General features: G+C 38.2%; 1 protein-coding gene across 1 annotated transcript in view; it reads right to left on the bottom strand.

The window, feature by feature from the left end:
- Positions 1 to 25,114, bottom strand: part of atg7 (ATG7 autophagy related 7 homolog (S. cerevisiae)) — a 97,125-nt gene that overhangs the window by 38,337 nt on the left and 33,674 nt on the right. Inside the window, exons 14-18 of the mRNA XM_048172227.1 lie at positions 24,846 to 24,999; positions 22,616 to 22,692; positions 22,251 to 22,366; positions 13,670 to 13,745; positions 2,204 to 2,284 (exon numbers count right to left, since the gene is read on the bottom strand). Coding sequence (XP_048028184.1) covers positions 2,204 to 2,284; positions 13,670 to 13,745; positions 22,251 to 22,366; positions 22,616 to 22,692; positions 24,846 to 24,999 — 504 coding nt within the window. The remainder of the gene's footprint in view (positions 1 to 2,203; positions 2,285 to 13,669; positions 13,746 to 22,250; positions 22,367 to 22,615; positions 22,693 to 24,845; positions 25,000 to 25,114) is intronic.

Below are 25,114 nucleotides of genomic sequence, written 5' to 3'. Positions count from 1 at the left end.
TGAATTAAACACACATTTACCACTTAATTAGGCATGTGACGGTATCAAATTTTCATGTTGCGATAATTGCTTAGGCTTTTATCACGGTATATGGTATTATCGCAATATTGAAATAAGTTGCAAAAAAAGTGTTGTGATAGTATAACAGGTTTAAGAACTCTTTTTCTTATGACAAAAAAAAATCTGAACATTTAAATACAACAACGCAGTACACAAATTATAAAGTAAAATGTTTAAAACAGATTAAAGTGCAAAAATGCATTATAAAGAACAACAGGAAACACTATATAAGGTCTCATTATTTAATGCATTAACTAAAATTAAGAATGAGCAATAGCTACATTTGTTACAGAAGGTATTATTTTTTGTTAATATTAGTTAAAAAATACAATTGATCATTGTTAGTTTTAGGTCCATTAAATAATAATTACAACTTTTGACTTTAGTAATGTTAATAAACTTGAATAATAAAGTTAAATAATTTAATAAACTTTAATTTAATAAAAATAATAAAAAATAATAATTTAATTTAATAATAATAATAAAATTAAAGTAAAATAATTTAATAATCTCTAGAAATTAACATTAACTAACATTAATAAATGCTATTTTAAATGCTATAATAAAAGTATTTTTTCATTGTCAGTTTGGTAATAATGAATTAACATGTTAACTAATGAAGCCTTCATTAATCATTTAGTCATCAAGTGTTACTGAACAATAACAAATAAGCAGAAAATGTTCAATCATTATAGGGCATGTTGTAGTGCATATTAAAATATAAAAATGTTTAAGGCCCCGTCCACACGGAGATGCGTTTCTGTGAATACGCACACATTTTTTATCGGATAAAGTTTGAAAATAAATAGCCAGTTAAGTCTTTAAGTATTGAGTATTTGGTGCTGTGATGAACAACATTGCGAATACAAAGCATTTTAAATACTGTAGTAAATACAGCTGCTTTGTTTACGGAGTTTCCGGGGTAACCGCTGCATTTCTGCTGTTCTATCAGCGCCCTCTGCTGTCAGAGAGTGTCTCTTTCATTCGTTCTGCCATGTGCTTCTCATGCACCTTGGGTTTGTTTACATAGTGCACTTGCCTCTTTGATGGCACATACAGCGGTATTGTGGATTTTATATGGTTGATAGTTAAAGTATTCTTAAAATGTAATATAAAAATTCAAATAATTCGTAATAAATAATTTTTCACAGTATTTTGAGGTGCCCACGATAACAATATCGTGTATATTCATTACCGTGATATATCGTATTACCGAATATCGGCACATGTCTACACTTAAAACATCTAATAAACACACATGCAGCTGCAGTGTTTACTCAAGATCTACTGGTATGTTTTTGGAAACACATGTTTGTAAACAATGGGTAAGAGTTAATAAACTTCTCTAGAACCTGTGGCATTGTACCACCTTTATTGTGCCTGAATGTCTGTGTGTTGATGATAAAATTTAGATTTTTAGGTGAACTATTTCTTTAAAAGACATGTATAGGAACCGCTAGACATTGACCTCACACAGTTTCCTAACAGTCTTACATCAAAGTGTAAAGATCTGAGACATTTTATGAGGCTTTTATGTCTTTACAGCGCAAAGAAAATAGAAAGAGAGCGAGAGAAAACTTGGGAGAGAAAGTGAGTGCAACTCGACCGCCAGCAGAAGAGGGGGAAGGGAACACTTACGACTCACTGTGAGCCTTCAGACTCGCTGTATTCACGTACGAGTGTGTGTTTGGGAGGAAGGAGTGGCTCCGGAGCTACTAAATAAGAGCGAGGGTGGGTTAAAAAACCACTGGGAGAGCACATACACACATGCAGAAGAGATCGAGCGGCCAAACTCTGATTTATGAGACGTGAACCCGTCGACAACAGCGTACCCGCTGGGAAAAAACACTTCAATTCAGCCCTGATTACTCACATACGGTTGTGACATCAACAAGGAGCCTAATTCACAACACATGGCCTCTCTAACACACATGCATCATCCACAGATACTTCACATATCTGCAGAAGAAGCATGCTTGAGATACCATTAGACTGACACTAATTACACAAGCGTAGTATTTGATTGTAAATGATTTTGTTGTAATAACAAAACCTTTTCTTAATCTTCAACCTCAGTGCTTCAACTCTGGCACTGCGTAACATTTTTAATAATTTTTCTCAATCCCAAATCAAAAGCACTTACTACTGGTGAGCATGCAGTGCATTTGTCGAACGCCAAACTTGCAGGAAGGACGTTGTCAAATCTTGACAGGAATCCCCGAATCTGGAAAGACAACAAATATTTTTAAGATAAATAAACAGTATAGAAAAATATTCCTCAATCTCTAGCGCCACCTGGTGTGTGGCAGTAACAACATGTTCAGTTTGGGGTCTGAGAGACCCTACAGCCATTTTAATATGTCAAAAACATACTTAATACTGAAGCATCAGTGTGATATTTCATGGATTTTCCTAATCTTATATAAAAGGAGTATTAATAAACTTCCAACTTGATCATATTTGTCACACATTGTCCATGAAAAATGCTACATTACTTATGTTTGAGGTCTCAGAGAAAAATACACAATGAATTTGAACAAATCTTCAATATAAAGAACTGTTATAATTTTTTAATGATACAAATTTTGCTTAAGATGTATTGTTGATTATGTTTTGTCAAAAGTGTCATATTTCGATTATGGAGTGTCATATATTAACTATGGAGTCAAATTAATGCCTTAAAGTTTTGCACAAAAAAAAATGTTTTGCAAACAAAAATAAAGAATTGCAAAATAAAATAACGTAGTGCAAAAATAAAAATATAATCAATTACAAAAATCAATGACAGCTGTAATCCTATTTTATCTTTGCCACATATTTTTCATGCTCAAACCTACTAAATCATTTGCAACGCTCATTTTATTTATACTTTATTTTATTTTGCAATTCTTTATTTTTGTTTGCAAAACATTTTTTTATTGCTTTTTTTATTTTTTGTGTTTTGCAAAACTTTATTTTTGTGCAAAACTTTAAGGCATTAATTTGACTCCATAGATAACACTTTATTTTAGGGTCTTTTAACTTGCTTATTAGCATGCATATTACTAGAATATTGGCTGTTTATTAGTAATTATTAAGCACATATTAATGCCTTATTCTGCATGACCTTATTCTACATTCATAATCCTACCCAATACCTAAACTTAAACGCTACAAAACTACCATATTAACTATTAATAAGCAGTAAATTAGGAGCTTATTGAGGGAAAAGTCATAGTTAATAGTGAATACATGTTCCCTATACTAAAGTGTTACCCATATTTCACACATTTTGGTAACAATTTAGTATGGAAAATTATTTTTACTTTTAACTAGTTGCTTATTATCTTGCATATTACTAGAATATTGGCTGTTTATTTTGTACTTATTAAGCACATATTAATGCATTATTGTGCATCTCTAAATCCTACCCAATACCTAAACTTAAACGCTACAAATCTACCTTACTAACTATCAATAAGCAGTAAATTAGGTGTTTATTGAGGCAAAAGTCGTAGTAATGTTGAATATGTGTTCTCCATACTAAAGTGTTACCAAATGTTCTAAGCTTAAAAAAAAATAATTATGCAAACAAAGGATAAACTTTTTTTTTTTTGCATACTGCAAATGAAGCCTAATTAACAACCTGACAAAATAATTTCTCTAAATAAAAGTAATATTTTAGGAAACACACCTATTTTAGTTCAGGGACAGAGAACATTTTGGCAGGGAAGGTACAAATTTGTATATTTTTGCAAAAAAAAAAAAAAAATTTTTGATTTTGTGCCAAAGTATGAGGTTCCTCTTTAAATACATCATTATAAAAACAAAATCATTCAATAAATCTAAAATAAAAAACTCTCATGAACCACACACACTTCCAATCTGCAATTATCGGTGGTTTCCGTATGAAGGCCACACTCATCTGACAGCACAATGCTTTCTGGTGATGTATATATATATATATATATGTGTGTTCAATTACAGTCACGCGTCTCTCTCAGAGTACACACTCTCAAGAGTTCCTGTTGCCGGCCGATCTTAATTGAAAGCAAATTAAAGAAAGAGCCCGAGGGGAAGATAAGAGGGGTTGAGGCATCGGCATGAAGATTACGAGGAATTTACAGGCGGCTGATGCATTACGCATTACCCATGAATCCTTGCGCTCGAGCTCAAGACACTTTGATGTAAATCACAAATCACATTCGTGGTGTCAAATCCACAAAATAAGAGAGATTCATATTTAGAAATTCATCCAATGTCATTAACTTCAAGTTAGTTAAGGTTTAAACTTGTTTATATGCAGCTACTCAAATAACAGCCATTGTAATGTCACAGACATGCGAAGGAAAACAATCACTCCTCTGAACACACAGGTTTGTTAACGCTGCAATTAATGAAACTATTGTGGGAAGATAATTTGATGGTCAAAACACACTACCGTTCAAAAGTTTAGGGATTTTGTTATGTTGTTGAAAGAAGTCTCTTCTGCTTTTATTTGATCAAAAATACAGTAAAACAGTAAATATTATTCCAATGTTTTCTATGTGAATATATAGTAAAGTGTAATTTATTCCTGAATTTTCAGCATCATTAGTCCAGTCTTCAGTGTCACATGATCCTTCAGAAATCATTCTGATATGATGATTTGATGCTCAAGAAACATTTATGATTATTATCAATGTTGAAAACAGGTTTCAGGAGTTTTTCAGAAAGTTCAAAAGAACAGCATTAATTTGAAACAGAATCTTTTTAACATTATAAATGTCTTTACTGTCACTTTTGATTGATTTACATCAGCAAACTTTTCAATGAAAATGTACATTTATGTGGAGTGGGATTTTGTATCTACGAGATTTCACAGTGAGCGGAGCTGCCGAACACAACACAACACTACGGAAATAGAAACCAAACGATCAATAAAATGTCCTGTTGCTTGTTTACAGCTTCATCACACCACAGTTCTCCTGAGACACGCAGCTGACGAGCACTACTCTCATTCACACTATGATAATATTGCTTACTAGATGGTGACAGATCTCCTGATTTTACATATATATAAACACAAGAATATAATATACAAGAATGACTGAAACCTAAACCTTCAGAGCAGATCTGCTGCAGTACCGTGTTCATTCAGCAGGGGTCAGTGTGAGCTAATGAGACTCTTCCCACTCAAATGAATCACACATGTTGTCATGCAACATTAGTACAAAAATCATCATGAGACTAAATCCCATCGAGATCGATTTATGAGGTCAGGGATAACAATGACCCAGTCGTCACATGTGTCCTCATATTGTGATGCTGGATAGTCACAGTCAGGAGAGCTTTCCTGATTAATCGCATTATGAGCAAGGAGTCGCATATTTGCAATTAGGGGTTCTTGAGGAGGGGATACGCATGCTGTACGCTGGTGGAGCTAATAACCCAGAGAGCAGCTCTTTGACGTCTGTAGCTGCGTCATTAGTCCCTGTGTGTGTGTGTGTGTGTGTGTGTGTGTGTGTGTGTGTGTGTGTGTGTGTGTGTGTGTGTGTGTGTGTGTTTTATTGAATGCGGGAGGGCTCTAAGCTTCAGCACACAGGCAGGGGGTCCTGCTGTGCCACTTTATGAATTATACCGAGCCTGTAAGATTGGAAGTTTCAACAATATAAACAACTACATGTAATATGTATCATAAATACAAGTGCACACAAGCACAGCCAAATATGTTGGTGCTTTTCCATGGTGGGAAAAAAAAATGGTGAGGAACAATTTTCACTTAGAAATAATTTCAAAGAAATTTTTGAATTAAACATGAGATTTTGAATTAGTGAGACTAAAATAGAATGTTCTTGTAAAATATATTCCAAATAATCTTTGTTTTATTTGACACATGCACACCATGTGAAAAACAGGATCATTTGGACTGCTAAAAACGATATTCTCTAAAGTATTTTTGCCTTGTTTTCCAGTACAAACATCCAAAAAGAAGTGATTATGAATCAGACTTCAGTGTAGAATTCAGCACATTCTTAAATCAAGACACATTTACTGGAGCAGCAAAATGACATTTAGGGCCCTATTGGTCTGAAGCTCACGGCGCAGATGCACTTAGGGTGTGTCCGAATCCTCTTTTGCCAGTTCAACGACGAAAAAAACGGTCGCCTCACCAGGTGCATGGTCCAAAAGGGTTGTCCCTATTCTCTTAAAGAGTCATGTGTGTGTTTTGGCCGTAATGTGCAATAAACCAATCAGAGTCTCATTTGCCATTCCCTTTAAAAGCCAGTTGCGCTCACACCATGGTGGATTCACTATTTACATGGCAGAATGTAGACACCCTCAACCTGACATGTGTGTATTGGTCAAATAATTAGCCAATTTCATTCATCATTACTGAAAATAGGTAATTCTGATACATGCAATGACTATCCATTTTTATCTTTATGTACACAATAATAATCATTTACATTGTAATCCTTTTATTTTTAATATTTGGCATGTTTGAGTGCTGCTGTGTGTCCCTGTGTGTGTAATAATCAGAGTGTACGTGTATTGTATGCATATTACTAACACAGCCTTTAAATAACTAAAAAATACTGCGCCATTGACTTTAGACCAGGTTTCAGTTGGTCAATGACGCAGTCGTTTTCAGTTGCCTCAAAATAGCAACACGCCAACAATGCACCTGAACACACCTTGTTTTCAGACCAGCACGCCCATGGGCGAACAGATGGGTGCGAGTGCATTTGCTGTTTAAACAACGTGGAGCAGGGCGTGAAAATGATAACTGCGTCGAACTGAAACTAGCAAAAAACACTTCGCATTGCGCCGGGTTTATGATAGAGCCCAATGCCTTTATATTAAGTCTTGTTATATGGAAAAATGACAAAAACAACAAAATTAAGTGACTTCATGTTTAAAGGGTTAGTTCACCCAAAAATGACATTTCTGTCATTAATTACTCGCCCTCATGTCGTTCCACACCCGTAAGACCTTCATTCATCTTCAGAACACAAATTAAGATATTTTTGATGAAATCTGAGAGGTTTATGACTCGTCCATAGGCAATATGATCAACACTTTCAAGGTCCAGAAAGGAACTAAAGACATCGTTAAAACAGTCATGTGACTGCAGTGGGTCAACCTTAATGTTATGAAGAGACGAGAATACTTTTTGTGCGCAAAAAAAACAAAATAGCGACTTTATTCAACAATATCTAGTTATGGGCGGTTTCAAAACACTGAAGCTTTACAAATTTTTTGTTTCAAATCAGTGGTTCGGAGTGCCAACGTCACGTGATTTCAGTAAACGAGGCTTCGTTACGTCATAAGTGTTTCAAAATTGTAACGGTTGACGTGACTTTGGCAGTTTGGTACGCGCTCCGAACAAATGATTCGAAACAAAAGATTCATAAAGCTTTGAATCTTCATGAATCAGTGTTTTGAAATCGCCCATCACTAGATATTGTTGAATAAAGTCATTATTTTGTTTTTTGGTGCACAAAAAGTATTCTTGTCACTTTATATCATCAAGGTTGAACCACTGTAGTGACATGAACTGTTTTGAATATGTTTTTAGTAGCTTTCTGGACATCTGAAAGTGTTAATTTACTTGCTTTCAATGCAGGCCTCACTGAGCCATCAGATTTCATCAAAAATATCTTAATTTGTGTTCTGAAGATGAACGAAGGTCTTAGGGGTGTGGAACGACATGAGGGAGAGTAATTAATGACAGAATTTACTAACCTTTTGACATAACAACAAATATCTGCTAAAGGGGTCAAAATAATTGGGAAAAAGACTATTTTTCTGACTCCATTGACAGATATTTGTTCTTATTTTAAGCAGAAACTCAACATTTTTGAGAAAACAAGACTTAATATCTTCAGTCATTTTGTTTCTTCAGTAAATGTATGTTGATTTAAGAATGTTTCAATATTTGTACTGAATTCTACACTGAATTCACTGAAGTCTGATTCATAATCACTTGTTTTTGAGTCATTTCTTTTGAAAGAATCTATCAGAAAGATTTATTAACAGCAGATAATTAGGGGAAAAGGGGATTGTTAAATGGAATCAGAATCAGTTCCACACGAATCCCATCAATACAGTTTTATTTTTTTTAACTAAATGGCAAAAACATTCAAAAATCATGGCTATGACATCAAAGCTATTAGCTCATTAACATATCATGATCTCACATCAGCAACACTTTAGTATTCAGCACCTGGCTCCTCCCACTGAATTACACCTATGCAGAGGTTAGCCAATCATATCAGAGGTCATTTAAATGCTTAAGCCTTAAAGGCATATTTCCCCCCAAAATTAAAATGATGTCATCATCCATTCTCAAAATAACCTCTTTATGTTCCACAGAAGGAAGAAAGTCATTCAGGTTTGGAACAACATGATGAGTAAAGGTTGACCGAATGTTAATTATTCCCTTTGCAAAACTGCCTGTTTAAACATTTACATGTATGTACTTGGCAGATGCTTTTATCCAAAGTGTTATTACATTAAATTCATAATGTGCATTTAATCAGATGCATTCTCTGAGGATTGAACCCATGACCTTGCCGTTGATCTATAGTTCTACAGGAATTTAAAGGAACAGCTCAGTCAACTCAAACTCATGCGGTTCCAGATCCGTGAGAGAGATGGTAGAAATAAAATAGTCATGTTTCTGCTGTAAAAACCTTGACAGACATTATAATTTGAACTCAGGGAGGAAACAAATGATAAAAAGCACAGGACATGACCCTTTTAATACTGTTTATGCCCGTGAAAAGTGTCATCATGCTGCATCTTCCTGCCAGCGTCAATCCGTTCAGACAATGAAAATGAGGCCATTCGGAGTTTCAGGTCAAAAGGAGTATGAACAGAACAGATTTAAATACTTTCTCTTCATCCAAACACACTTCCACCTTCCCTCCTTTTCCTCATTCTCTCTGACTCCAGAGACTCATAAAGCTGGTGAACGTCCCCAAGCATACAATGATAAGCGTCAAAGACAAACAAGGCCAGCGCTGCAGCCCTTCAGCATGAGCCACCAAACACTTTCATGAAGGATTAGGCCACGGATTTGCTCCTGTTAATGTCCTGTTTCCTTCTTCAATGGCTATCCAGTGACACAGGAGACATTAGAGAGGGAAACAACATTCCCCTTTGGTGCTGTATCAGGGGAACCGCTCCAGAACCGACCCGCGTTTTCATCGAGCCAAACGATGGTGTGACTGACTACATTTTCTACACAGCAAATAAACATGCTGCACCGCAGTCTTTGTTAACTAGTCTCATGAATTTGGTAACATTCAATGTACAATTTCACTTTTTTAATTTTCTACATTTGTCTTTAAATTGATGTAAAATCTTATATTGTATGTTAAAATTGTATTGTTACAGGTAAAAGTAGACTACTTTCACTAAAAGGTCCAACATATTAGGAATACCATAGCTGTGTTGCTATGTGTCATGAGGAAGTAATTAAGTAAGGTGAATACTTGAATGGCAGCGTCTTGCTTATAATACACCCATCCAACGCATCTGTACCCCACACATTTTTTGACATGACGCACCACAGCGGTTTGAGTCTGTCTACACTGGACACATCAAAGTAAACATTATAAACTGGTGCATGTGTCTTTCTAAAGGGGTGCATGATGATGCTGTATGGCACTGAAGTGTTTATTGTAGTGAGCTGCAAAGCAATGCCCCGTTCACTTTGACGTGTTCATGACCCGTTTAATCTCTGAAGGTCTAAATGCAGCAAATTCTGGCTTGCACTTCTTTAACCGAAGCTGAATGTCTTTTCCCATGTGACACATCAGTCATGGTCCCACACCAACTGAACACCCTCTGGCTCCACCTACTACAGTAGCCACACCCCAAAATCTCCACCTGCTACAGTAGCCACACCCCAAACTTTACACCTGCTACAGTAGCCACGCCCCAAACCCTCAGCCTACTACAGTATCCACACCCCAAACCCTAATCATGCTACAGTAGCCACGCCCCAAACTCTCCGCCTGCTACAATAGCCATACCCCCAAACCCTCAGCCTGCTACAGTAGCCACACCCCAAACCCCAATCATGCTATAGTAGCCACGCCCCAAACCCTAATCATGCTACAGTAGCCACGCCCCAAACTCTCCACCTGCTACAATAGCCATACCCCCAAACCCTCAGCCTACTACAGTATCCACACCCCAAACCCTAATCATGCTACAGTAGCCACGCCCCAAACTCTCCACCTGCTACAGTAGCCACACCCCAAACCCCAATCATGCTATAGTAGCCACGCCCCAAACCCTAATCATGCTACAGTAGCCACGCCCCAAACCCTAATCATGCTACAGTAGCCACGCCCCAAACTCTCCACCTGCTACAGTAGCCACGCCCCAAACTTTGAGCCTGCTACAGTAGCAACACCCCAAACTTTACGCCTGCTACAGTAGCCACACCCCAAACCCTCATCATGCTACAGTAGCCACGCCCCAAACCCTCAGCCTGCTACAGTAGCCACGCCCCAAACCCTCAGCCTGCTACAGTAGCCACACCCCCAAACCCTCAGCCTGCTACAGTAACCACGCCCCAAATCCCCTGCTACAGTAGCCACGCCCCAAATCCTAATCAGACTACAGTAGCCACACACCCAAACTCTCCGCCTGCTACAGCCACACCCCCAAACCCTCAGCCTGCTACAGTAGCCACACCCCCAAACCCTCAGCCTGCTACAGTAACCACGCCCCAAATCCTAATCATACTACAGTAGCCACGCCCCAAACTCTCCGCCTGCTACAATAGCCATACCCCTAAACCCTCAGCCTGCTACACTAGCCACACCCCAAACCCTAATCATGCAACAGTAACCACGGCCCAAACTCTCCACCTGCTACAGTAGCCACACCCCAAATTCTCCACGTGCTACAGTAGCCACACCCCCAAACCCTCAGCCTGCTACAGTAGCCACGCCTCAAACTCTCAGCCTGCTACAGTAGCCACGCCCCAAACCCTCAGCCTGCTAAAGGAGCCACACCCCCAAACTCTCACCTGCTACAGTAGCCACACCCAAAACTATCCACCTGATACAGTAGCCACACCCCAAATTCTCCACCTGCTACAGTAGCCACACCCCCAAACTCTCAGCCTGCTACAGTAACCACGCCCGAAACCCTCAGCCGGCTACAGTAGCCACACCCCCAAACTTTCCACCTGCTACAGTAGCCACGCCCAAAACTATCCACCTGATACAGAAGCCACAGCCCAAACTCTCCACCTGATACAGTAGCCACACCCCAAACCATAAGCCTGCTATAGTAGCCACGCCCCAAACCCTAAGCCTGCTACAGTAGCCACGCCCCAAACCCTAATCATGCTACAGTAGCCACGCCCCAAACTATCCACCTGCTACAGTAGCTACGCCCCAAACCCTAAGCCTGCTACAGTAGCCACGCCCCAAACCCTAATCATGCTACAGTAGCCACGCACCAAACTCTCAGACTTCTACAGTAGCCACGCCCCAAACCCCAGCCTGCTACAGTAGCCACACCCCAAACTCTCCACCTGCTACAGTAGCCACGCCCCAAACCCTAATCATGCTACAGTAGCCACGCCCCAAACCCTAATCATGCTACAGTAGCCACGCACCAAACTCTCAGACTTCTACAGTAGCCACGCCCCAAACACCCCCCCGCTACAGTAGCCACACCCCAAACTCTCCACCTGCTACAGTAGCCACGCCCCAAACCCTAATCATGCTACAGTAGCCACGCCCCAAACCCTAATCATGCTACAGTAGCCACGCCCCAAACCCTAATCATGCTACAGTAGCCACGCACCAAACTCTCAGACTTCTACAGTAGCCACGCCCCAAACACCCCCCGCTACAGTAGCCACACCCCAAACTCTCCACCTGCTACAGTAGCCACGCCCCAAACCCTAATCATGCTACAGTAGCCACGCACCAAACTCTCAGACTTCTACAGTAGCCACACCCCAAACTATTACTGTAGGCTGAGCTGGAAAATGATTGATGGATCTGAGCGGATGCTCTCAGTGTTTAGATGGTGTCTGGGAGGCTCAATGTTTACACTTATGGGGGAGATAAACTAATGGCATACTAATACTGGGTTAAGATGAAGTATTTTAACATAAAAAGTGCATACTTCACCTTTGATCAGACCTCCCAGCACTGATTGAAAAAACAAGCCATCTTTTCTATAATCATATTTAGCTTTTGTTTTGTTTTTTGCAAGCTCCTGATTATTATCTTATTTATTTGAGATAACAAAGCTGCTAATTCTTGTCCCCATAACAGCTTTTGTTAACAATCACAATCTTGGTGAGGACTTTATCCCACCCTCAGGTTATGATGTTAACAGTTCCTGGATGGAGATCAGCCGGTTTTAGGGACTGGCATAGAGTTGATTTTTCCAGCTTTGTCTGCCGTGGAAATGTGCAGAACGGTTCCACATTGGGCAGTGGCCTTCCTGGCGGTGCAGAAGGCGCTTGAAGGTCACGAGAGTACAGTGTGCGATTGAGGATATGTGACTTGAGGAAATGAGATGACTGTGGATCTGTTCACTTCAGACATATCATCAGGGCTTTGACAAATGATACTGTGTTGACAGATAAAAAAAGACGAGATCTCTGCAACTGTTTGCTCTTCACAGATTATGTGACGCCACCTGCTGCACGTCTGAATGTCACATGCCTGCTATAAGCTACTAAGCATCTTTTTGCAGCCATTTCCTGTAATGTTTCAGATGTTCAGTGTTTCATATTGTGACTTTAGAAATACGAAAATAAAGAAAGGATGAACACACTACAACCGTGACGAGCAGCAGGGCATTGTGGTGATTGTTTGATTTCTCTGTCTTTGTTGTTCCACAGTGAAATATCATTGGTCCAAAATCCACTCAGATATGCTAACGGGCGTTTGGTTTCTGACACACACTGTAGGTGGTCGACCAATCACAACAGACTGGGCCATTTGACCAATCAGAGCAGAGCAGGTTCTCAGGAAGGAGGGGATTTAGAGAAACTGAATCCTTTATCGAACCTTTCAGACACCATGAGAAAAGAGCTGATTTTTAAGAGTTTTAAAATTAAAGTGTTTTTTGACTTTGAATGCATGCAAATCTCTTGTAGGAGACCTTCGAAACTAAATTAGAAACCTTTAAAACAGCATAATAGGGGCACTTTAATTATCAAATACATTCTGTGCAGCATATTTGTTGTTTGTTTTAGTGTGGACAAATTGTCAATCGACTACAATTTTTAATCCAGTTAACTAATTGTGATTAATTGCATATATTGATATTTGCTAAGAAGATCTCCAAATGCAGATCATTCAAAGACAATAACATTACTGTGGCAGAGAAGTAAATCACAGAAGAGACAAAAAGTGACTTTAGATCCTGGTGAAGAGAGCAGAATAGACCAGCATGAATTTCAATGCCAGTTCATCTCATGCTGAGGATGAAATATTCTCACAATGTAACAAAACACAACATGTTCACAATCAGCAATGCTGGTCTGTTCAGCAGAGTAATTATATAATAATAAAGTTCATTATTATAACAACAAATATATATATATATATATATATATATATATATATCAGATGGACAGGAGCTCATAACTGACCTGATGGGGGACGAGACCCAGTGAGGTTGGAGGTTCATTCATCCGGTCATCACTGCTGCTGGCCACCGCGTAACCTCTGACAGAAAAAACAGAGTTTTATGATTAGTTACTGTGTGTGTGGTTGGGGGAAGGAGCTGCTCCTGGGTTTAGTCTGATTTAATCACAAATCCTGAGACCATAAGTTTGATTCAAAAGGCAGCGAGTCAAAGTGTCAGAAATAGTCAAAGATGAACACTGTATGTTGCCAACTGAAAGCTGTGTGCATTACTACACAGCAAAATCCCCAGAGTTAAATCAACTCTGCTCAGATTACATATGGTCCCTCTCTATATAGTGTTAAAATAACACTGAAGCAGAGTTAAAGTTAATGAGATAATTAACCCTCAGGGGTCTGAGGATTTTTGGGGCCCTGGAGAAGTTTTGACATGCCCTGACATTTGTACTTTTTTCAGTTGTTCATAAATATATTAATGGAAAAAGTGTCATTACACTGTATTCAGCACAAACTAGGCTACCATAATATGTGAGGAACATGTATGTACATGTTTGTGTTCTTGAAGGAATAACGTTTATGCGTGGTTATTGAAAAAACAAAAAACTTAAGTCACTGAAATAAGGCCAAAAATATATATTAAATCTGTGTTCATAAGACTTCTGGGTATTGGAGGTTGTAGTCTAGAGTTTTTGCTTCAAAATGATGTAAGAATTATTCTGCCTACACCTGCCATATAAAACAATAGAGAGATTTAAATTTTCTAAAACACTTTTTGTCAAGAAACACAGTATACGTGGAGGCATGAATCATCATGAATAATGGGTGATTTACACGTGAGAAGACAAAAGAATCACATAATGAGTTGTAATGACCTGCATAAATAATGAGCTCTTTCAGTCAGGTAGGCTGTGAAAAAACCCTCTGTGATCATGCTGATAACAGGATTAATGTCCACTCTTGATAAAAAAAAAAACAAACATGATTTTTGTGATCTCATGCATGCACGTATTATCGCACATGATGTGAAGAAAATTTTGTATAGCCCTATGTTAGATTACAGTACCAGTCAAAAGATTGGACATTTTTTTTTTTTTTTTTAAAGTCTTAAGTCTCTAACCAAATAATGGTTTTCTATTTTAATATACTTTAAAATATAATGTATTTCTGTGAATCAAAGCATCTGAACATTCCTACCTCTATGGCATTTCATATAGGCTACTATATTTGTTATATTATAGAGCCTAAATGTTAATGTCCAGTTGACAAACTATACATCATCAAAAAGATCTAAGACTCAAGATTCACAGAGGAGTAATATTTATTCAATATTTATTGTCATCACTATAAGCGCTGGATACTGTGTTTTCAATTCATACTTGCAGCCGGAGGGCGCTCTGTACACCTTTAGTCCACAAATATCTCCTAAAGAAGAGCAGGTCATGTGACAATCCAGGAACTGAACTAACAGAGGCCAGAGATCGCTAACTATGGCTATTCAAAACACTTTTCAAGACAATAAATACACGATTGAGACGATGTATGCATGTATTGACTTAATTTGCGTCTGAATAGCGCTGGCTCCGTGGGCATGGCCGCATTAGCGGATAATGAGCTGAATCACGGACTTCTGACATGGCTCTCTTTTCATACAGATTACATAAACACAGAATATTTGTTTTCGATTTGACTTACACGATTTAAAACCTGACATTTCAACGTTTCTTTAGACACAAGTCTCATTTTTGTGTCATTAGTATTCACTAAGTTACAGTTCATTTTCTGAGAACTATCAGATTGGACTTCCTTCAGAGGGAGACGAGAGATCACGCATCATGTTAGTTTTCTTTATTTTACAAAAAGCACAACATTTTGTTTTTACTCTGAGTAAAATGGTGTATAGCTCTTAATTGTATGTGCAACATTGATGGAGTATTTTGAGTCTCTTTCACACTAGTAAGAAAAAAAACCACGGTGGTATCGCCGGCGATACCTCAGACCTCAGAGTGTTAAGCGATGATTGAGCATTAGTGATGAACACCTGCTGTTAACAAGCAGAATCACGACGAGAAACACAAGAACTACAACTGACTTCCAGCCACAGCCTTAGATGAAATAAACTGAAGATAAAAGGCATTCAATCTCTCAAGATCTGATAAAACAACTCCACAAACAGCATATTATCATCATATTAACTTTAACTCTGCTTCAGTGTTATTTTAACTCTATGTAGAGAGGGACCATATGTTCTCTGAGCAGAGTCGATTTAACTCTGGGGATTTTGCTGTGTAATGCCACGCCCCAATAATTACTAATCCCATGTGTTAAATTTAAGGAAGGCTTCAATACATCAAATCCAAACTATTTCAAACCAAAGAAGCTGACATGCTGGGATGTCTAATAGCGCCCCAGAGCCACAGGGGCCAATCGCCTCGGTTATGTATATAACCTTGATTCCCTGAGTTCACTGAGGGAACGCAATGCTGTCAGTAGATGATGCACACCCTCCAGGTGGGGCGACTGTCTGAAGCCTGAATAGAATCATGCTAATTCATTGGCTGATGGTGTTAACACCGCCCACTTAGGCATCCTGTCACCAGAGCCTATCAAGAATGTGCTCGTGCTGTCAATACTCAGATTTCTCCACGAAGAAAGCTTGCAGCAGGACTGAGGAGTATGGCAAGCAAGCAGCATCTTGTTCCCTACTCAGGGAACCAAGGTTACATCCATAACCAAGACATTCCCTTTCATAAGTGCACTCAACGCTGTGCCAGTAGCTGACACTATGGGAACAGTATACCACAGCGCCATACTACAAAGCCTACAAACCATTGGCTAGGTTTTAAATCTGATAAAAGTGTGAGGAGAGGCCACACAAATAACCTCCAAAAACACTCTTCTTATCAAAATATGGGAAGAAGCAACACCTAGTAAAGTGTGCATGAATGTCCAGAGTAGTTCGAAGAGAAGAGGCTTAGTCAACCAACATTGTTTTTGGTGGTTAGTCGCAGAAAAAAAAAAAGCTCCACGGAGAAGTCACACAGTCCGTGAGGGACAGATTGTTAACGGCGGGTCCTTGTGGCAATTATATGTCGGGCAGAAAATCCAAGCGTTCACCTATCATCCATCGACCTCAAATACAGCTTATCAACTGGAACATCTAAGTAACTTGGCTGCTCACTCTAACGTTAACATAGATAAATTATTAAGTGCATATCCAAGTGTTTGTGCGGAGTGTGGAAGTATTAGTGCACTTAATGCAAGACATGGAGGCGCTGGCACGATCACTTGCATTTTTTCCTGATAACAGTGGAAACAGCTTAAAATACTCTGTCAATTTTGGTTCATACAGATAAGAGTAATACATCATTCCAAACTGTACTTTTATTTGTGTAAACTCACAATAACAAAAAAAAACATAAAAAAGGTTTGTAAAATAAACAGGATGCACTTTCTGCCGTCTCGGTCTATGTGAACTAGAGCGTGTCACAAAAATGAACCGAAATTCAGCGTATACTTGCCTCACAGACATGAGAGAAATATATCTATAGAAAGCTTGAAATGTCTACTTTTAAACAAACCAATTCAAATTTTCTACTCTCTGATTATGTAATCCAAATGAAAATTGAATTTCTCTCTATAAGCGCATTCACTATAATGCGAAGATGGCATTGTCAACTTCATCTTTGCAGCCGACACTGACTCTAGTTTAGTAATAAATAATTAAAATGTCTCCTTGTGTCACAGAGACGAACTCCGTGGTTCCCTCCTCTGGCCATCGGAGGGAGCCTTCTCCCGAATACTGACACACACACACTACATTTCCCATAAGCCCATGCCTTGGACTGATTACGGCTCCAGCTGTTACCCATCACCTGACTCTCTCATGCACCCTCTTATCACGAAGTCTTGTTTTGCCTTGGTGAACACTTCTGAGTGTTTATATCCCTGTCTGATTATCTCTTGCTACCCATTTCTGCCTGCCTCTGACCCTTGCCTGGTATAACGATCTGTGAGTGATATCTGCCTGTCCTGACCTGTCTGCCTGTTACCTTGACCACGATTCTGCCTGTCCCTGTCATTCCTGTTTGCTCCTGTTTGACCTTGCCTGTACGACTACCCTTTATTATTAAAAGCATGCAAATGGATCCCAGCCTGAGTGCTATTTTTTCCTGACACATTCATAATCATTATGTTTGCTGGTGCTTTGCGGCAAGCTTTACACATTAGGGATGGGCAATATATCGCATGCGATTCTCAGATGAATCGCCTTCGATAATGAACGCGATATTTGCGTGGCTTATCAGTGAACTACGGCTCTGTCTGTTAAATGGCGCTCCATTTGAAAGCAGGTGATGGCGATTTAGCGGTAATCAGGGAACCGGCTTTACTGACAAAATGCGCGTGAGAATCGCATGCGATATATTGCCCATCCCTATTACACATGCACTTGAGTGTGGAATAGGCTATATATTACACCTATTAAAGCAGGGGCGTCAAACTCATTTTAGGTTGAGGGCCGGATAGGAAAAAATGTAACCGAATTACCTTTTTTAAAACTTAGTGTGCTGACAGTTACATTTAATATTAACCCAACAAACTACAAATTAATTTGCAAGAAAACTAGAAAAACACAATGCTCTTTGAAAACAGCATTTGTTTTTACAGCGAAAAGACTTTATTACATTTTTATTTAATATATTTTATAAGTATTTAATAAAAGTATTACTTTTTATTTACTTTTATTTAATTTTTTTTTATTAGTGATGCACTGATTTTGATTTTTCATGGCCTAAGTCCAATTATTTTTACAAGCAAATTTGCCGATTCTGTAGTTATGTGTTTTTGATTTAAATTTGATTATATAATTTCAATATTTACAGCAAAAACAGCATGGTCTGACTATAGTTTTGTGGAATTATGCTACATAAGGACACCTGCACAAAACAAAAATTGCAGATGGACTGAATGAAAATGCAAATTCACTCTCTGTCAGTAGGTGGCGCTTATGGAACAGCAGCGATATACAGTAGTGTTTCCTTGGTTACCGCTGTAAACTAAAGCAGCGCTGCGCTTGAAAACACAACTTCATACGGAGATAAAGAAAATTCCTTCGATACTTTTCAGTCAGTTCACTTCAGAGATACATTCATATAAACCTCAATATTTATATTTTTCTTCCTATATTTCGCAACCAGTGAGCATGTGCCCAGCCTCCGCTGGTGCATTTGTGTCCTCCTCTTTGTGTACGTATTCAGTGTTTGCCTGTTTGAACGTCCTGTTTACAGACTTCATAATATTTCCACACAAATGACAGCCTGGGAAATGATTGCAAAGCAGTTTGCTTTCAAGTCCAGAATAGAGATTGGCCAAAATAAAACTAAAAACCGTTGGGATTCTCTATTTTTTTTTATTATTGTTCAATTCATTCCCCGGGCCGGATTGGACACCTTTGTGGGCCGTATGTTTGACACACCTGTATTAAAGGCTAATTATGGTTCAGCTCCAACCCCAACTAAACAAACTGAACCAGCTAATTAAGGTCTTAGTAGGCATGCTAGAAACTTCCAGGCAGGTGTGTTGGAGCTTTTACTGCATACAATAATTCAAACTCAGAAAGTAGAACTGAAATGACATTTATTACAAGATGATTAGTTAAACAATTTCAAATGCACCTGCAGGCTATTTTTCTAGCCATGTATTTCGTCATTGAGGATTTCTTAAAAATACTGTGCAAAAATCTCATCTCGTGAGCTACCCGTCTCATCACACCCCTACCCAGGCCTGAGGTCGACCAGAACTTGTCAAGGAGTTTATAAATTAGGGATGGTCAATGGAGCTACGAACAGAACACGCACTCTGTCTTCCCACACTCCCAAAAGAACAGTGGAAAGCAGGCATATCAGCAGGAAGGCATATAAACTGCTGCACCAGAGCGTCTACTAAAAAAAAAAAAAAAAAAAAAATGGGATAGGAAAAGGTTTTTCATAATCCCAAAAATTATTAATCAAAGAAATATTCTCTGACTTTACAGCAGTTTCTGAAGTCGAAGTGTTCTCCTGTAACAGTTTGACAGCTGAAAGCCCCCTGCAGAAGTGGAGCTCTTATCATACAAGGGTGCCATCCTCTGTTGCACCATATCTGCAGGCTTTTATCCAGGCATAGAAAAGGCTCCATCAGCCCTATAACAGCTTAATGCATCTGAAGAGAGACTGTCGGTAGGATGCCAGCACTATCTAGGGCACTGAGAGGAATGGCCCCTGCTTCCTTCAATAGTAAACATCAATGAAAGCGTTCTACACCCTCTCATCCAACTGGAAATACATAAAAAGCAACATACAGGCTTTTTGCACTTCAGACATGACATTAGAGTGTAATTGCTATTAGTGCTGTTACTTTTCAGCGCGACTTAAACTCAAGGTTGGAAATGAAGCTAAGATGGAACTAAGATGGTATGAGCCTATTAAAGGTGAAGTGTGACATTTCTCACTAATGTCAACAAATTATGAGGGTGCTTTGATCAAATGGATGGCAATTCTGTTTTTTTTGTTTGTTTTTTTTTGCATTATTATTATTACTATGTATTTCACAGGAAAGCTATATTTTAAGCAAGTTTTGAACGTTCCCCACATCTGCCTTTGGTTGGTCAAACAGAGAGCCGCGCCACAAACTCACAGTGCTGCTGATCGATCACACAGATCGATGTTATGAAAGCACCCTAGTGTCACAGTGTTACACTTTTCAAAAGAAACAAACACAAATGTCTTATTTATAGCTGTCGCTGCATATTAATATGGGATTGAAGTGAGTATTAAAACAGAAAAAAAAAAACATTACACTTTTTAACTTTAAGGATGCTAACAGATTTAAAATTTGCAAGCTTGAACTAGGACAAACTATGACTTCATACTTCATCGGAATTCCGAGTTTATGTCTCTCAATTCTGTTTTTTTTCTTTCTTTCTTTCTTTCTTTCTTTCTTTTTTTTACCCTTCGGAATTGTTTACATCTCGCAATTGTGTTTTTTCCCCTCAGAATTTCGAGTTTCAATTCACAATTGAAAATAAAGTCACAATTCTGCATTTTTTTTTTTGCCTTGGAATTGTTGTCCCTGTCTCTCAATTCTGCATTTTTCCCCTCGGAATTCTGAGTTTACGTCTCGCAATTCTGCCGTTTTTTTTCCCCTCGGAATTCCGAGTTTACGTCTCGCAATTCTGCCGTTTTTTTTTCTGCCGTTTTTTTTTTTCCCCTCGGAATTCCAAGTTTACGTCTCGCAATTCTGCATTTTTCCCTCGGAATTCCGAGTTTACGTCTCGCAATTCTGCCATTTTTTTTTTTTCCCCTCGGAATTCCAAGTTTACGTCTCACAATTCTGCCATTTTTCCCCCCCCTCGGAATTCCGAAGTGTCTCGCAATTCTGCTGTTTTTTTTCCCCTCGGAATTCCACGTTTACATCTAGCAATTCTGCTTTTTTTTTTCCTTCTTTTTTTACACCTCGGAATTGTTTACACGTCTCGCAATTCTGCATTTTTCCCTCGGAATTCCGAGTTTACGTCTCGCAATTCTGCGGGTTTTTTTTTTCCCCCTCGGAATTCCAAGTTTACGTCTCACAATTCTGCCATTTTTTCCCCCCCTCGGAATTCCGAAGTGTCTCGCAATTCTGCTGTTTTTTTTCCCCTCGGAATTCCACGTTTACATCTAGCAATTCTGCTTTTTTTTTTTCCTTCTTTTTTTACACCTCGGAATTGTTTACACGTCTTGCAATTCTGCATTTTTCCCTCGGAATTCCGAGTTTACGTCTCACAATTCTGCATTTTTTTATTTCATGGCAGAAACATGCTTCCATATTATGTATATTACTTTAATTATATATATTAAGTAAATTAATTTTTGTAGGGCCATTTTTTTGTGTGTGTGTGTGTTTTCTTTTTTTTTTTTGCTGAAATATTAACTCAATCTCAAAGGGATTCAAGTAAATTTGAGTTTAAAGGGTTTCAGCTGATGAAATCAGTTCACAATCAGAGCAGGAACATCAACTAAATAAATGGGGTTATATCAAATTAATTTAGTAAAAAAACATTCATCGCTTTTTCTCCTGTTTCTCAGATTTCCTTTATTGATGCCAAGAAGAATCGGAACCTGAATATATTTCTAAAGCAGTTCAAGTGGTAAGATCACATGTTTTGGACTCACTGTTGTGTGTTTGTGTGATTATCGTGGCGAGACGTTCAAGATGTTTGATTTGCTCCCTAACAGCTCTCATGAGGAGTTTGTGGCGATGGTGCAGAATGGAGAATATGAGGAAAATAATCAACATTCAAGCAGGAAAACCTAAAAACAACATCAAGACTTTGTAAAACTGCATAATATGGCCTCTTTATTTACAATAAGTGATGGAATCTTGATGGAATTTCCAGTGTGAATCACGTTTTTTATGCTACAAAAGTGGCTAGCTGCTCATTTTTTCAGTCATACATTCTTTATCAATTTTTTCAATGCATGAATGCTCTGGCACACTATATGGACAGAAGCAAGTCATGACGTACAGTAGCTGAAGTGTTATGTTTTTTGAGTGAAGTCGAACACATACCCCTCAGGGTGCTGGAGAACAGACACCATCAGCTCCACAGCCAGAGCTCCAGCGATCATGGCCAGACCAGGACGGCTCACTGTGCACTGCTGGTCCAGAGTCCTGTCTCTGGTGGACTAACAGATGGATAAGAGTTTATTAGTAACAGCTGAAACCATAAATCATGGAAACCAAACATACTTCAGTTTGTAAAAATTTTCTATTTTGGCTAAGTGATGGATAAACTCAGTATGTTATGATAAGAGTGTCGATTGAATTCAAGGCACTTCAGCATATGATTGACTGGTTTCAGCTTATAATATAATACGTGTCCTGAGGAAAAGTTAATTTAACTACGGCTATGAAAGTGCTTGATTAAAACTCACGTCTCCAGGGGCGACCACATCATTACAGAAGTAGCAGCCAAGACGGTGTCCCGGTATGTTGGAGAATAAAGACGCTCCTGTGAATGAATATAAGTTATGCTTATAACATCTCAGAATACAGCATCTCAAACTCTGCAGAATCCCTATACAAGTTCACACACCTTTTGACATATGAATGCTGTGAATTAATAGATTTGGATATATTGAAGTGGATCATGTGTATCATATTGCACTTGTTAGTGTACAAACGTCTCCAAAAGCATTTTTTTTTTTTTGGAAGATGGAAGTCAATGTGAACTTTTCTCATTAGATTACAGTTCTGCATTTGAATTATATTATATTATATTATATTATATTACAGAAGAATTGCTCATTTCCAATCATCATTACAGGATTGGATCTGTTAGTTGAACGCAGATATTGCAGGCCTTTTAATACAGCCATTTCATTTGTGATTAAAATATTGTTAAAATGAAATAAATGTATATATTTTTTATTCTGGCATGATTTTATAACATCATATATCAACATAGTGCAAAATGATATTAAAATTATGTGTAGAAGTCGTCGCTTTGTAATGAGAATGAATGAATTTCATTGATGTCATTCGGAGTAACCAATATAAAGGGACCATTTTTGGATCAAGTCATGTGGTCAGTATCATGTGACAGGATGTGACATCATTCAGACACCTGCAAAGGACCACATGGTCATGAAGCAAAGTAACTAACTCTCTCTTAACTATTTGATAAATTCATGTTTTCTCTTGATCATACGCATGTCCCGAAACATCAGGTCATTCGGTGCAACCGCTATAAAACATGGAAAATGTTGTAATATTTTAAAAATTTGTACTAAATATAAAATGTTTTAATGATTGTCCTTTTGCTAGATATCAGCCTGTTAGCATCATTTGAAAATATCGTCATTCGGTAAAACCAAAAGTGTCATTCTGTAGAACCGAAATTTTGTCCATCTTGTAAAAAATGACAAAATCAGTGTTAATTGATTATAAAAACCACATAATTTAATTGTTAACACATAATAAAACTTCAAAGGATTTTAGGATGATGAATATGAAAAATCTCAATTTCAGACTCAGTGTGAAAGGACCTTTACAGTGTAATTACATATTTAAGTACTGAGAAATATTAATTAACAGCGTGTACTATAGAGTTAGGAATAGGGTTTGGTTAGTATGTAATTATGCATAATTTACTGTCATTACTACAGTAAGTACATGTAACAGATGTAACAGTTACCGTAAAACAAACTGTTACCAAGACTTTTTACCAATTGTGTCTGAACATCAGACAAATGTAACTAAAAAATAACTACACATTAAGTTCACATGCATTTTTTATCATAAGCCTGCTACAAAACTTTTAGCTTTTCTATTTTTACACATATAAGCATGTTTGATGAAATTACTCAGAATACAGTTCTTGGCATGAACATACTCCATCATACATTCTAAACATTTCGCAGATTTCTTTTGAGTAGGTATTGCATAAATAAAGCTGATTGGTAGACTCCATACAATGTAATAAATGCACCTAATTAGTTGCCTGCAGTACCTAATTGTACCGAACTATTAATAAAAATGGCTGTAAAATGAATATATTAATAATTATGTTATATATAAAAGCATGAAAAAGAGCAAGTAATCATGACCCATAAGTAATTATGGATTTTCCATAAAACCATAGGGCCAATTCATGCTTGAAGTATCACCTTCATGATTTTTCATGAGTCACACCTGCTCCGACAGGCATCGCGCCTCACGCTTACTGACAGAATGAGTCACGAGCCGTTCGCACAGATGTGCTCTTGTGTTCACAGCTCGACGGAGTGAAAAAGAACAGAACAGAAAGCAGGGGTCTTGAATTTCCAAGTTGTAGCTTGACACAGTCTTGAAAACACGGCGAGACGCCGAAAAGCAATAAGATGCAACATAAGGGCCAAATCTGTCCACCTCTACTGCAATTCCCCAGATATATAATACCAGCGTTATTATTGTTTACTAAAACTAAAACTAAAAATTTCTGTTCTGTGAAATAAAATTAAACATGCATATTAGTTTAAAACCAGAACTAAACAAAAATTAGAAATGTTGCCTTGGCAATAAACTCATACAGCGCCACTGTAGACCTCTGCTTTGTGTTCACATGTCGCTTTTACAACACACTTGATCTAAACAGCAACAAAAGCAGAAATGTTCCAGACGCACCTGGTGTGATGGCGGCTGCCGGTGTGGAGGAAGACGAGGAGTTGGAGGAAGCAGACATGGGGCTGGACTCCTCAGACTGTGACTCTTTGGGTTTCTTAAGGCCGTGCCTCATTACCACAAACGTGTCGAATCCCAGAGCAGCGTTAACTATCAACTGCAGAGAGACAGACATATTGAACTCTTGGATATGATTAAAATAAAAGGCAAAACAATTCTAAAACGTATTATTTCCAGGTTTAAAGTGGACTTTAGTTTGGACTTGCTCTCAG

This window comes from Megalobrama amblycephala, linkage group LG21, assembly GCF_018812025.1.
Source record: "Megalobrama amblycephala isolate DHTTF-2021 linkage group LG21, ASM1881202v1, whole genome shotgun sequence".
Taxonomy (NCBI): Eukaryota; Metazoa; Chordata; class Actinopteri; order Cypriniformes; family Xenocyprididae; genus Megalobrama; species Megalobrama amblycephala.
The sequence above is the reverse complement of the archived record's forward strand: the minus strand, read 5'-3'. Positions and strand labels throughout refer to the sequence as shown.